At 39.6% G+C, this 12965-nt stretch overlaps 2 protein-coding genes across 2 annotated transcripts; both read right to left on the bottom strand.

Moving 5' to 3' along the window:
- Positions 1–523: 523 nt before the first annotated feature.
- LOC106941468 (uncharacterized) lies at positions 524–9568 on the bottom strand. The gene is made up of 4 exons (XM_015024513.1): positions 9462–9568; positions 1932–4206; positions 1755–1846; positions 524–813 (listed from the first exon to the last, which is right to left on the bottom strand). The coding sequence occupies exons 2-4, from the start codon at positions 4114–4116 to the stop codon at positions 730–732; spliced, it is 2361 nt and encodes a 786-aa protein (XP_014879999.1). The 5' UTR covers positions 4117–4206; positions 9462–9568; the 3' UTR covers positions 524–729.
- An 864-nt stretch (positions 9569–10432) lies between these two features.
- Positions 10433–12718, bottom strand: LOC106941469 (palmdelphin-like; the record flags this gene model as incomplete). The annotated part of the gene is made up of 2 exons (XM_015024515.1): positions 10433–11923; positions 12580–12718. Coding segments are annotated over 2 exons (1308 nt in total), but the record flags the coding sequence as incomplete, so codon positions are not given.
- Between the last annotated feature and the right edge of the window lie 247 nt (positions 12719–12965).

Raw genomic sequence — 12965 nt, 5'->3', positions numbered from 1 at the left:
TTCAGAAGTTACTGGAAAATACTAGAATTGTCATTATAAATTAAAATAATGGGTAACACTTTATTTGAAGGGGTACACATAAGACTGACATGACACTGTCTTAAACATGACATAACACCTGTCATGAACATAAAGAAGTCTTTATGAATGTTTATGACAGTTGTCATGAAGTGTCATTTGGTAAATAATGACACTTTTAATGCAAAGTTGCTCTAAAAGTTGCATTGAAAGTCCATTAAAAATGCCAACTTTGCATTAAATTATCATAATTTACAAAATCATGCAAAGTTGGCACTTTTAATGGACTTTCAATGCAACTTTTAGAGCAATTTTGCATTAAAAGTGTCATTATTTACCAAATGACACTTCATTACAACAGTCATAAACATTCATAAAGACTTCTTTATGTTCATGACAGGTGTTATGTCATGTTTATGACAGTGTCATGTCAGTCTTATGCACACCCCGTCAAATAAAGTGTTACCAAATAGGGTACAAGCTTTAACCAAAACCTTGTGTTTTACAAACTCATTTAATGTACTGCACAAAATTGATGCTGAAATTAAAAAGGGACTTGTCCTGACATTCTCACTATTTTTCCAAAGTGTCACAAAAGCAGAGCTTAGGCTATGTCACAACATTAAACAAATAACGATAATAAATGCATCTAACTTGAATAAAAACATCAACCGTTGCACCTCCAATGGCAAAATGGCAACTTGTTCCACTTTAGTTGTTTTTTGTAAACTCGCCTGCCTCCCAGCGCAGAGCCATGGCACTCTTCCGTCTTCCTCCGGTGTAGGCCTCAGGAAACTGAAAGGCAGGTAAAGATTTCCTTCTGTTATTACACCGTTATTACTATCATCTGTCTGCTCTCTTCTCTCAACTTATTTGACTTCCAGCCATTCCACACATGGAAATCAGCATGAGCTGTCTGCTCAAATGCACCACGGTCAGGTGTGTGTTTTGTTTTTTTCCCATGACTGAAACGTTTGGATGACTGGTCCTCTGCTGTTAGAAGGTTTATGTGATGCACCACCACTGATGTTGATCTCCTCATGCAGTATTTGCATTGATCTCAGCTACTGTTGTTTTTTGAGAGCATTCAGGGTCAGCACTCTTAGACAGTCACAGGATTTTAGTCATTTTATTAAGAAAATAACTAGGCTGATATTTGACTCTGCATTGAGTACATTATTTTCCCTTGATCACAGAATACTGCATCACTTTAGATGAAGGTTGGGCGACATCCATTCTTCCAGTCATCATGCCTTCCTCACACCATAGTATCTTGTTTGGGTTACAATCTGCTGAGACAGGCTTATGATAAGTTTTTCCTCACCATGTTTTTTCATGTGTTTCAAGTATGTCAGATATGATGCACAGGTTCTTCCTATAGTTTTTCACTGCTTCAATATCACCAATCTACGTGTTTCAAAAAATAAATGAAGCATGAATATAATAAACTGAAAACTTTCAAATAGGAAGGTGTTGTCATGTTATTTTTTTTTTACCAGTTAAACAAATTAAACCAACTTTCATGCATCTGGCGTGAGTCTTTTTTAGAGGTTTTTCTTCTGATCACTTTGATCACACAAGCATTAAGGAGAATAGCCCTAACTTTGGATTAATGTGCATCTCATCTTACATCTAGCAAACAGAAATGACAGAGATTGAATCTGAGTAGAATCAGAATCAGTGTAGCTAAAAGAGAGAGGAGAAGGACGGTTTTCTTCCTAGGAGACTGAACTCACCCTGTGATCACAGGATAAGGCAGAGCGATCCATCCTGTGGGTTGTTTTCATTGGCGATGATGGAGAGGACTTGCATTTAACTGGTACAATACCTATTAATGAGATTGCACACATGAATTATGAATAAACATAAAATGTTGCGAGTGATGTAATGTATTGAGTATTTTACTATTATACCTGAGGTATCAAATGTCAAAGTGTCCATGCGATTTGACAGGCCAGTTTCTGTGCTGAACATGTCTTTACCATACAGTGTTGCCCTTTCCTTTCTGAGCTCTTCCTCCCTCTGCTTCACCATCCTTATCTCTTCATCTACCAGAGAGATTGTGCTTCTTGACCGCAGTTTGAAGAAGGGGTTATTGAGGAACATTTTTTCCTGGGGCTCTTCACAGGTTTTATTAAGGGAGAACTCAGAGGCACTTCGAATGATCAAATTAGATGTTTCAAGGATGATTAGATTGGAACTGTTTTCCTCAGAGCACCATTCTACAGGCCCAGAAGTTGTGTTGTCGTTGCCACTTTTGGAGCTGAATGTGAAATCATTTCTTGGGTCTACAATTATAACATTGTTGGCAGACACTTCATGCTTTACCGGTTCTTTTGTTGGTGAGGACGTTATAATAAATGATGGAGTCAGAGGAGTGCTTGTGGATCGAGGGATACTTCGTGATGGAGCACAATCTGTTGATTTTCCCATCCTGGCCAGTCCCCTCTCTCTTTTCAAGTTTTCCTCCCTCTCCATTGAAATACGAATCTCCCTTTCAATCGGTGTTTCAGCATCATCATAGGGGGACCTGTAACTGGAATCATCCAGGCCAGAGTCTTCTGAACAAGGGCTGAATTGGGTGTGAGAATAATCTGTGACCAGGTTTAAACTCTCCAGATCCCGCGCTTTCTTGGGAGTTCTTTCAATATTGCGGACTGGTGTATACATGAAGCTGTGACTGCTTTGGAGGTGTGACTGCTTTGTTACAGGTAAGACAGTCTTATTTTTCATTTGCGCCTCCATTTCTCTCCATTGCTTGCGAGCTAGCTGGAAGTCTACGTGTTCTGTACTGACATTTTCACTCTTTGTCTCCTGAATTACACAGAAGTCTTTGGGTAGCTTCTTGATTGTTTCCACACTGGTGTTCTCTTGGAGTTTGGAGTGGTCATGATTAGCATCTCTGTAGCTTTCACTTTCATCTTCAGATATTTTTGACAAACCTTGAAGGCTGAAAGGGCTGTACTTAACTTCTTGAGGGGGCATTGGAGAGGAAGGCACTACCTCAGGTTGTTCCAAAACGTCTGGTACTTTTGGGACCTCAAAGCTAACCTCTTCAAAGTTGCTACTCTCCTGATCATTATAGTCTGTCTCCTCAACTTTCTGAACAAAGAGCTCCTGGGCACTCAGCTGAAGACTATCCAAATATGAGTCATCATCTTCTTTATTTATGGAAGAAGAGAAAATTGCTCTCCATTTTTCATCTGTATCACTGTCAGAAGAAGCTGCTGCAATCTCAACTCTCAAACATTCATCTATGTCTTCGGGGTTATGGTAGGACTCATTTGACACATCTGACATCACCTCTTCTCTTATACACTGCTCTAATGGAGACTCTTCGTGAAAAGGTGGTTCAAATAGGATTTCATCTGGCTCTGGGCCTTCATCTGGATATTCTGCTAGACTTTGATAGGGCTCATCATCTAAATTGATGATATCTCCTGCCTCAGGGTCAAGTTCACCGTATAAATCCAGCTGGGGGTCATTGTCAAGTATAGAGTATTGCTCAAGCTCATTGCCTTGTTCAGATTGAAGGTCTTGTTCGTGCTCAGGATAATCTGGCATTTCAAAATTGTCTTTAGTTTCTTGGTCAGTTTCTTGCTTTGACATGTTCACCAGACCATCATCTTCCTCTGGCTCTGGATACTGTTCTGATTTTGGCACCATTTCAGGCTTAACACACTGCTCTGACTCATGACCCTGATCATGATCTTGTGTGTCTTGCCTCCTACAGCAGGCCTCGTTCTCACAAACACTGTCAGCACTGGAAAGGGTATCAGACAGAAATGAGTTGATTGACTCATTCCTATTGAGCTCTTCATGCCCTTGCACTAATTTTAATGTGTCTTTTTCCTCTTGACAGGGCATGAGGGTGCAAAGACTGCTTTCAGAGCAGTTACTGTTGTCAGCCAGGCTTGTACTGCTAGGAACATAAGTTAATGATGAGCTAACTATTGCTTCCTGAGAGTCTGATAAATCTGTTGTTAACCCAGTTAGCTCATCACTAGCGCTGCAATCCATTTCATGCACAGGTGAATCAGACACAGCACCCTCCATTTCACAGTCCATCACCAGCTTTGATTGTTCGGCTGTTTCCATGGTGACAGAAATGAAGTTGTGATTCTCAGTTGTGCTGCAAGGCTCTTTCAGTACTTCTTCATCTGCCTCTTTATCCACAGAGGTAGCTTTCTGTGTAAAAACAAAGAACAGAAAGGAGAACAGTAAAATCATGAACTTTGTGTCCCTTTAACTGCAAATGCAACGCTCAGATTTTTTTCTTCTGTCCGTACCTCATATGTCTTGTTGCATTTAATGTAATTTTTGGTTACTTAAAAAGTGAAATGAGATGTTTATTTTTTGTCTGTAAATAAGAAACAAACAGCAGATCAAGTTTACAGAATTAAGGAGGCAAATTCCTTATTATTATGTCCTTAGTGGATTAGTATTTTTCAGCAAGGGCAAACTGTCAGGCAGCAACAGCACCGCCACAGGAACAGTGCTGGATGGTGTCATACCATTGTGACAATCTGAATTCCAGTCTAACTTTCCTTTAGTTCCCTCTGTGGTGAGTTCATTAATGTGTGTGTTGTGTTCAGGGCTTGGCAGCAGGAGGTTGTGCTTGCTGTTGCTATGCTTTCTGAATGCTTTCCTTTCAGTTCTGTGTAAAAAGAGAGGAAGTTCAGGAAATGCAGCTAAATTAGATGGTTTGATGTGTGTTCTTATGCAAGGGTGCTGGACTGGGTCAGCCTCCCACACACACTCCGAGATAAGAAATTGTCCCTGCAAGATGACAAGCTGTTCTCATCCCTCCACATTTTTCACACAAACACACACTTGCTTTACTAGATCCTGTGTCAAATGTCACTGATTCATTTCTCTGCCCTGAATGTGACTATATGTAAACAAGTCATAAATAAATTGACTTGAGGTAGATTTGTCAGTGGTCCTACTCAATTGTAAACAGCCGTGGGGATTCACTTCACATGACCTGTTCAAGCCCTTCCTTCCTTCCTTCCTTCCTTCCTTCATGATAGAATCATAAAGATTATATCTTTATGATTCTGTGCAATCCTTTTGGTTAATGAATAGGCCTTCCTTCCTCAGGCCTATTCATTAATTTTGTAACTTTAAAACAGGTTTTAATGTTACAGGAAAATAACATTAAAATAAAGAGAAAATGTTCATTATCATAATGCATTCTAAACAGTGTTATATCTCATGCAATGTTTCTTGAAAGCCACCAATGGGTGCTTGAATCTAAATCAGTTTGCAGCAAAGACACAACTGTTCCAGCAGGGTGTGTTCAGAGTCATTTCTTATTTTATGAACATAATGTGCCGTTATCTCAAGGCTGACACTCTCACAACTCCTGAATGTCACAATGCAGATTTAACAATGACAGTATCATTATTAATTATGAGTTTAAGAGCTCCATTTATTTCCTGCATAAACTTTGACTAAAACCAAAAATATACTACACACTTAGATACAACCACTTCCCGTGTGTGTCTCTAAACATGAACCTATAGATGCTGGCTCCTCACAGGACAGATTGTTGGTCCTTATCACATGTCATCAGTTGCTAAGATCTTGGTGAGTTAACATAAAATGAGTACAATGATACATTCTCACAAGCTCCTTCAGGGACACGTGCCTGCAACAGACTGAGTGTCTTGGTAACCATCAGCAGGCCTGACACTCACTGCAATGCTCAGCTGTCACCTCCTCCCCCTCAACACCTCATCAGCAGACTGCTAAATGTGATGGGAAGCAGGGCTGCACTGAAATGCCAGGGGGAATAATGGAAATCAGCATAAAACACAACAGATAAATTCAAGCTGATGCAACTATTCAATGTATAACTACGAACATCCACTTTCAGCCTGTCCAGCTAATTAAATGAGGATGTAGAGCAACTACTCAGTGCAGCAGAGCGACAACAGGAAGTCTAAAAAGACAGAGGATCAGATATAACTCAGGAAAAATCTGAAGAAAGTAATAACTTTAATATTTTGTTCTGCTGCATAATGGTTAACATGAGGTTGTCAGTATTCACCCATTTCTTCCTCCTCTGTTTAATCCTGTTGAGGGTCATGGGAGGGCTGGAGCCTATCCCAGCTGTTCCTGGGCAGAAGGCAGGTATGGTCGTACGTCAGACACACCACCAGACAACTAGGAAGCAACACCACCTCACCTGAGGACAACCTGGAGCTAATGACCCTCGCCAGTGTGGGGTAGGATTATTGCTGGGGAAGACTGGATTGCTGAATAGATAAACTGAAGCTAATACAACTTATGCATGAAATGGACACAAGAATGTGCATAAAGAAATGTGCATGAATTCAAAATTAATGTATATTACTACATATATTTCTCTATATTTCTTGTTGGAAATATAGAGAATATATATTACAGTTTGAAAAATGTATTCCAGGAGTCTGACTAAACAAAGTACATTTTTTCTCAGTTTTTTTATAGACAGTGGCAGGATCTAAGGAAGCAGCCAAAACAAGACATGTTTTATTTCCGTTATCTGAACTGGGTTCATCATATTGCAACAAACAAGTGATGTGGTGTCATCTAAGATGGTTTGAACCATTAGCTGTCCCAAACACTCCTCATCAAGGAAAGGTACTTTTGACTGTTGGAAGAAAAACCCCACAACATAAATATCAAATTTTATGAACTGTAAAAGTTTTTTGTTATTAACCTATTTAGCAAAATGTTCCGTTTTCAAGATGTCTTCATAAAAGAGGTAAAGGCAAATTTAGTAAATCAATATGCTGAAAGAACTTAATCTCTGTGAGAGATCGTCCACATAGTAACAATATCCTGGAACATAATGTTGCACTGGGAGGAGAAAACTCTGAACCAAAATTTAATACAACAAATACACACACATGTATTTTACAGAAATGTTATCAAGCCTTCATGCATGAATTATGATCCTTTATGTCAAGATTGTTTTTTCCAAATGTTTTTGATTTTCTCAAGGCATAAAAGTTGGGAAAAATTATTGTAAAAAGAAAAAAAATCTTGGATTTTTTTTCTAGGTGATCGGTTGTAATTTTTTTCTAAATACAAATTTGTTATTTGGAAAATACATCAGTAGTAGCAGTCTTGAGGGGTTTCTTCATTTTTTTTTTTTTTACCTGCAAGCGATTCTACAATAGAAGGAGGAACTGGATATTGCTTTTTAATTTTTCTGCCATTTTGGATTTAACAAACATTTTCTTGCTATTGCAGAAATGCAAGAAAATGCAGTGTATAGTATGATGCACTAGAGTTCACTTCAGTAGTCTGTGTGCATTTATAACATAAAAATCCACAAGAAACACAAGAAAATGGTTTTTAGATATTGTAGCTGTCGAATGCAGTGACCTCTATGCATGAAAGTTTTAAGATGAGGCTAAGGAGAAATGACGCCCTTCTGTGGCTCATGTGATTAGCAGTCATTAGAGAGCAACAACCTAAAGTGAAACTCACTCCAAATCAACTTTTTCTGGTGATAAACTGTCTAAATATATTACTTATGATTCTATCTTTATGATTCTGTGCAATTCTTTTGGTTTGGCATTGTTTTGCCTGAAACCGTCTCACTATGGGGCTCTACGGTCAAACAGTCTTTAGGCAGTTGAATTTTCCTTTTGGTTGCAGCAATACTCCTTGATACAACTTGTCTTTTCAAAGCCCCAGTGGATGTTGGCAGACAACCATTCACACTGAGCCAGGTTCTGGTTCTTTTGGAAGTTTTTCCTTTCCACTGTCACCACATGCCTGTCCAGGATGAGTGAATGCTGCAAGTAAATGACTCCATGCAGTCTGTTGGGTTTCCATAGATTGAAACTTTTTAAACACTGTGAATAATAAACTGAATTTGACTGACTGCATTGATAACTGTGTGTATAATTGGACTGAACTGACTTTTTCTGGTAACAAGATGATTGAGTCCTGAATTGGACTCAATCATCCAATTGAGTCCAATTAAATAAGATGAATCAAACTGAATTTCTTTTATTTTAATTATTTTCCAAAATTATTTATATAGCAATGTCAGCTCATGGAACCAATGCACTACAAAAACAAACTGTAAAGTTTGTTTCTATTTATTCTTCAATCAGTTCCTGATACTGTCAACTTTATCATTGATGACAAATTTTTCCATACTTTTCCAGCAGCTTAATAGTTTTCTTATTGAGTCTGTTTATTTTCCATAAAGATGTTTATGAAAAATATGGAACACTTTGACTGTGTGTTAGAAAAGCATCCAAACAACAGCAATATCATGCTTCTCCCAACCCATTTGATCAAAGCACTGAAATTATACATAAAGTATTCCCCAGCATAAATAAGCGTTATTTTTTTAAATCATGTTGCTCACTGTGGGGGCTGCCAGAACTTGTTTTGTCTTCAAAGACACCACAAGTGCAAAATCACAATAACTCTGTCATTATAATGACTACACTCACCACCCACACGCACACAAACTTACACACACACGCACACACACACACACGCACACACACACAGCCACACCTGCACAGAAAGCAGAGGCATGCTCTGACTCTGCTCCTGTCTGTTCCTTCATCTCAGAGTGGAACGCTCCAACAGATCAAGATCACGTGGAGCTGCTGAATGTTTGTGCTCCTGTATTATAAGTACTGATTGCACTGCCACAATACACAAACGTGCACCTAATGGCAGCAAAAAGCATGAATAAAAACAGTATGGAGGCAAGTTTTTTTTTTTAAAGTTCTACAGTTAGAAAAATAAAAAACCCTCTTTTCATTATGACTCTGAACTAATTGTCTGCACTAGGATGCACTATGTAATGTGGGCAGTGATATAAAAGGCTGAATGTCTGGTTGTTAATCAGTGGAATAGACTTTCAGAACACTGGACAGCAACAAAATGATCATTGAACTGATGAAACATTTTAAAATCAAAATCTGCCCTAAAACACACACACACAAATACATCAGAGAAATGCCGTCTAAAGGCAGAATATGAAATCTGGATGAATAGCATAAAGCATTCATAATTAATGTGTGGAGAATATCTATGTAACCACGGCGGGCATCTAATGATCGGACAATTTGAGCCTTTAGTATTGATTGCTTTATCAGCTGATTACCCTTAGCAAGTTTTTTTTATTTTTTTATCAGCAACAACTTACCCCATATGAGAAGTGTGATAGACAGTAATGATCCATGGAGACACACTGACACTGCACATATTCGACACACAGCCTAGTCTCAGTCTAGGACTCTGCTCTGCTCTGAGGTTTGCTGCATCCCTCCGTGCACATCCACTCAAAACACATGACGTGATTCTCGTTTTAGCAGCTGAAGCCGACAATGCTGAATACACTGAGGTACTACCAAAAAAATTCTGCTCAAGTTCTGAATGACAGTGTTTGTGTGTGTTTGTTTTAATGAACCTACCTGAGCCAAAGTGGTGGGCTAATGCAAAAGGATCTGCTCTGTTTCTAAGTGCTGCTGTGCACTGACAGCTCTGACTGGAAGCTGCTGCCTCTGATTGGATGGCTACTGAAGGGGAGGCAATGCACAGGAGGCAGCCAATACTGGGGCTTTCTCTGATAAACACACACTGAAGAGGAGGAGAGCTAACCTTGTACTCAATGCCATAGCTCACTCAGTTAAATCACCTGCTCACACTTCTCTGCAAATGAGTTGGGAAGTGATGGAAAATTACAGGATGTTCGTGCAATTTGTCACAAATGTACTTAAATTAATTAGCAATTTAAGTACATTTGTGACAAATTGCACGAACATCCTGTAATTTTCCATCACTTCCCAACTCATTTGCCTTTAAGATCTTCACTTTATTTTCAAGCTGATCTGATATTGTCTTATCTATCTTCCTCAACAAAGGTTTAAATATCAGCCACAGGGAATTAGTCAGTTCAGCCTGAAAGTCCTTGTATTAACTGGACGTATTTAATCAGGCATGAGCCACAGCGGAGGAGGTGTGATCATTTTCTACCATTTTCCCATCCTAATAGTAAAGAAATTAAATAATTTTGTCATAAAATGAAACATCAAACTCTCAGTACTTCCATCTGCCTAGTGATGGAGCTGTTTCAGAGTAAATTCTTCTGTATCAAGGGATGAAGCGATGAAGCGTGAACAAACAAGCAAATGAACTTTAGAATCAGTAGAATGTTTTTCTTCTTCCTACGTGGGTTGGATTAGAAACAAAATGCTAAAACAATACCACCAACATGTTTTTATCCTGCAGGAAAGCAACTTTATTGATGTTGATATAGAGGTTATTTCTGACAAAATTTTTACCACTACAGATTTTGACATCAGTTAGAATCAGGAGCTTCTGTATTCACTGACCCTCTGCAGAATGCTGAACATCTTCTACTGGATTTAAGGGAAATCCTGAGTTTGTCATGTCGGCTTCACCATCCAACATTTTTATTTAAAACACGAAAAACCACTTATCACTGTGACCCAGAACCAGAAAGAACCAATAGTAGAATCTGAACATTAGTTAAACAGCATCTTATTAATAAGCAGTGGCCTACTATAAATACACTTAGACCAGGTAAGCACCAGCTGGTTAAAAATGACTCCAGTTGACACGTTCTGTTATTGCCACCTCCTGGCAAATACCTGTCATTACATAATCTTAAAATATCCAACACAGTTTGCATCTATAATTAAACAATTCCAATAAAAGAAAAAGAAGCCTAGCAGAACTCTGTCTCATCTTGTTGTTGAGCAGAGCTGCTGCGGTCTGATGCAGCCTGAGTCTGCAGGCTGCGCCTCGCCCTGGCCCTGTGTGGAGTGGCTGCCTTTCCCTGGCATGTGGATGAATGTTGGCTTGTGGAGCTCCAGATCCCTGCAGTGTGTGTAGCTGTCTCCAGCTGGCTGTCCTCCTCCAGCAGCCCTGGCTAGCCCCACTTTGGGTTGGAAGATTTTACTGATGCATCCTTCTGGGTGGTAGGACAGAAGTTCTTCTCTGTAGTGCAAATTACCAAGACACTTGTGGTGATCATTGTAATCCTCTTCACCATCACTGTCACCTATGGTCACTAGCTCAGCTTGAATGTCTTCCTCCTCTTCATCTGGAGCATTTTCATAGCCGATGAAAATCATTGTGACTGGTTCCTCCTCTTCCTCCTCTGGCAGTGTGTTGAAGAGCTTCACAGTGTTTTCTGTGGCTGGGTGGATGTGGAAGTCACTCCGTGTCTCATCAGCTGTGGTTGAGTCTCTGATGACTTTGGGTAGAAGTCGATTTAACCCCCAGTGAATCGGCTGGGTTGCAGGCATTACGTCAGAACTCACAGTAAGTGGCAGCGGACCACCCGGCTCTGCAGTGGTGGTGTCTGCCTGGCTGCGGGGTAATCCTGATGAGGTTGTAGCACCAGGGTCTGACCTTCCTGTTAGATTCATGTTATTTTTGAATTGTCCTGCAGTGTTACAACAGTGCCGCTTTGCTTCCTCATCAGGCTGAAAGGCACCTGAAGTGAAGTGCTGGTGAGGTTTAGGTGGAGGTAACTGCTCTTGTAGGTCTTGAATAAAGGCTGATTTTTCTTTATGCATTTGACTTGGTGCCCTTGGTGTTGCTGGCCTGCTGTTTCCTGTGTATGGCACAGAGAACACCGGATGATGGGACTGAACCTCAGAAGGCACTGTTTGGTCTGTGACCTGATGCAGAAGCTCTTCCACTTCAGTGCTGGACATCTCTCCCAGCGCGCCATCAGGGACTGTGTCCTCCATCAGCGGCACCACGTACACAGACGTGCGTCCATCATCGTATACCTTTAACCCTCTCTCGTGAATTCTGTCTGGGTTTACGGTCGCTGAAGAAACCACCTCATTTCTGCCCGTTCTGTTATTATGTTCTACACTGATTTGAATTGCAAAGGTTGCTGAAACAGAGAAAAAGACGTCCATACAGTGAGAACAGAAACATTACAGAGTTATAGTGAATAAAATGAAGTTGACTTAGTTTATTGGTTTCTTAGATGAAGCAATAACAATTTTCTTTTTCTTCTACCCAACAGAATACACAGGATCTGTTACTGGATTATAAACAGCCAGATTAATGACTCTTCACATGATTCTGTTTTTATTTACTGCTTCTCATTAGTGATTCTATGATGTATATATGACTTTTTATTCTTGTGTTTTTATGACGTAAAGCTCTTTGAACTGCCTTGTTGCTGGAATGTGCAAATCAACATGATTTATTGGTTTTGTTCATACATTGATGCATAAAAAACTTTGACACTGTAGAACAAGCATAAGACACACTAGCTAGAATGCAAATTGTGGTTTTTATTTAGTAACTATATTTATACGTTTTTTTCATTAGGTAAACAATGAGGTGATCCACTCTTCTGAAAGACTCGGATCATGATTTACAAAACATTGTGCTGTGTTTAACTGCTTTAATATTTGCCACCAGATTCTGCATCTGTTATTTGTGCCTCCCCAGTTTCCACCTGAATATTCTGCCAGTAGTGGGATTATTTTGCTAAACTGAAAAAATCTCTAAGCGTGTCCAGTGTCTGGTGAATCAGACCTTGTTTTGTTTCAGCACTGTTGGCTTCTTTAACTCCAGGGATTTCTGCTTTGCTTTGAGAAAATAACAATGGGATGTTTTGGGTTTTGAGAGGAGAATATGGCACATCTGAAAACAAAAGAAAAATTTGTAAAATTAAACACGTTAAAAGTTAAAGCATCATTTCAGATTGATCAAAATGGTTTAAGAACACGGTTTCATGACGTTAACAATGTCGTACTCATGTTCATATTTTTAAGTCCATTATGCTATCCTCCATGTTCACTGATCCCCTTGCTAAAGATGTGTAAAAGGCCTCAGATAGGGTTGCCACCTTTCAGAAATCCAAAAGGGACGCCCTCCACAGTGCGTCGTCCTACTCTCACGGGGTGGGACATCCGCTACAG

Source organism: Poecilia latipinna, unplaced genomic scaffold, assembly GCF_001443285.1.
Source record: "Poecilia latipinna isolate Pla-1442-1.1 unplaced genomic scaffold, P_latipinna-1.0 Scaffold3687, whole genome shotgun sequence".
NCBI classification, from domain to species: Eukaryota; Metazoa; Chordata; class Actinopteri; order Cyprinodontiformes; family Poeciliidae; genus Poecilia; species Poecilia latipinna.
The sequence above is the reverse complement of the archived record's forward strand: the minus strand, read 5'-3'. Positions and strand labels throughout refer to the sequence as shown.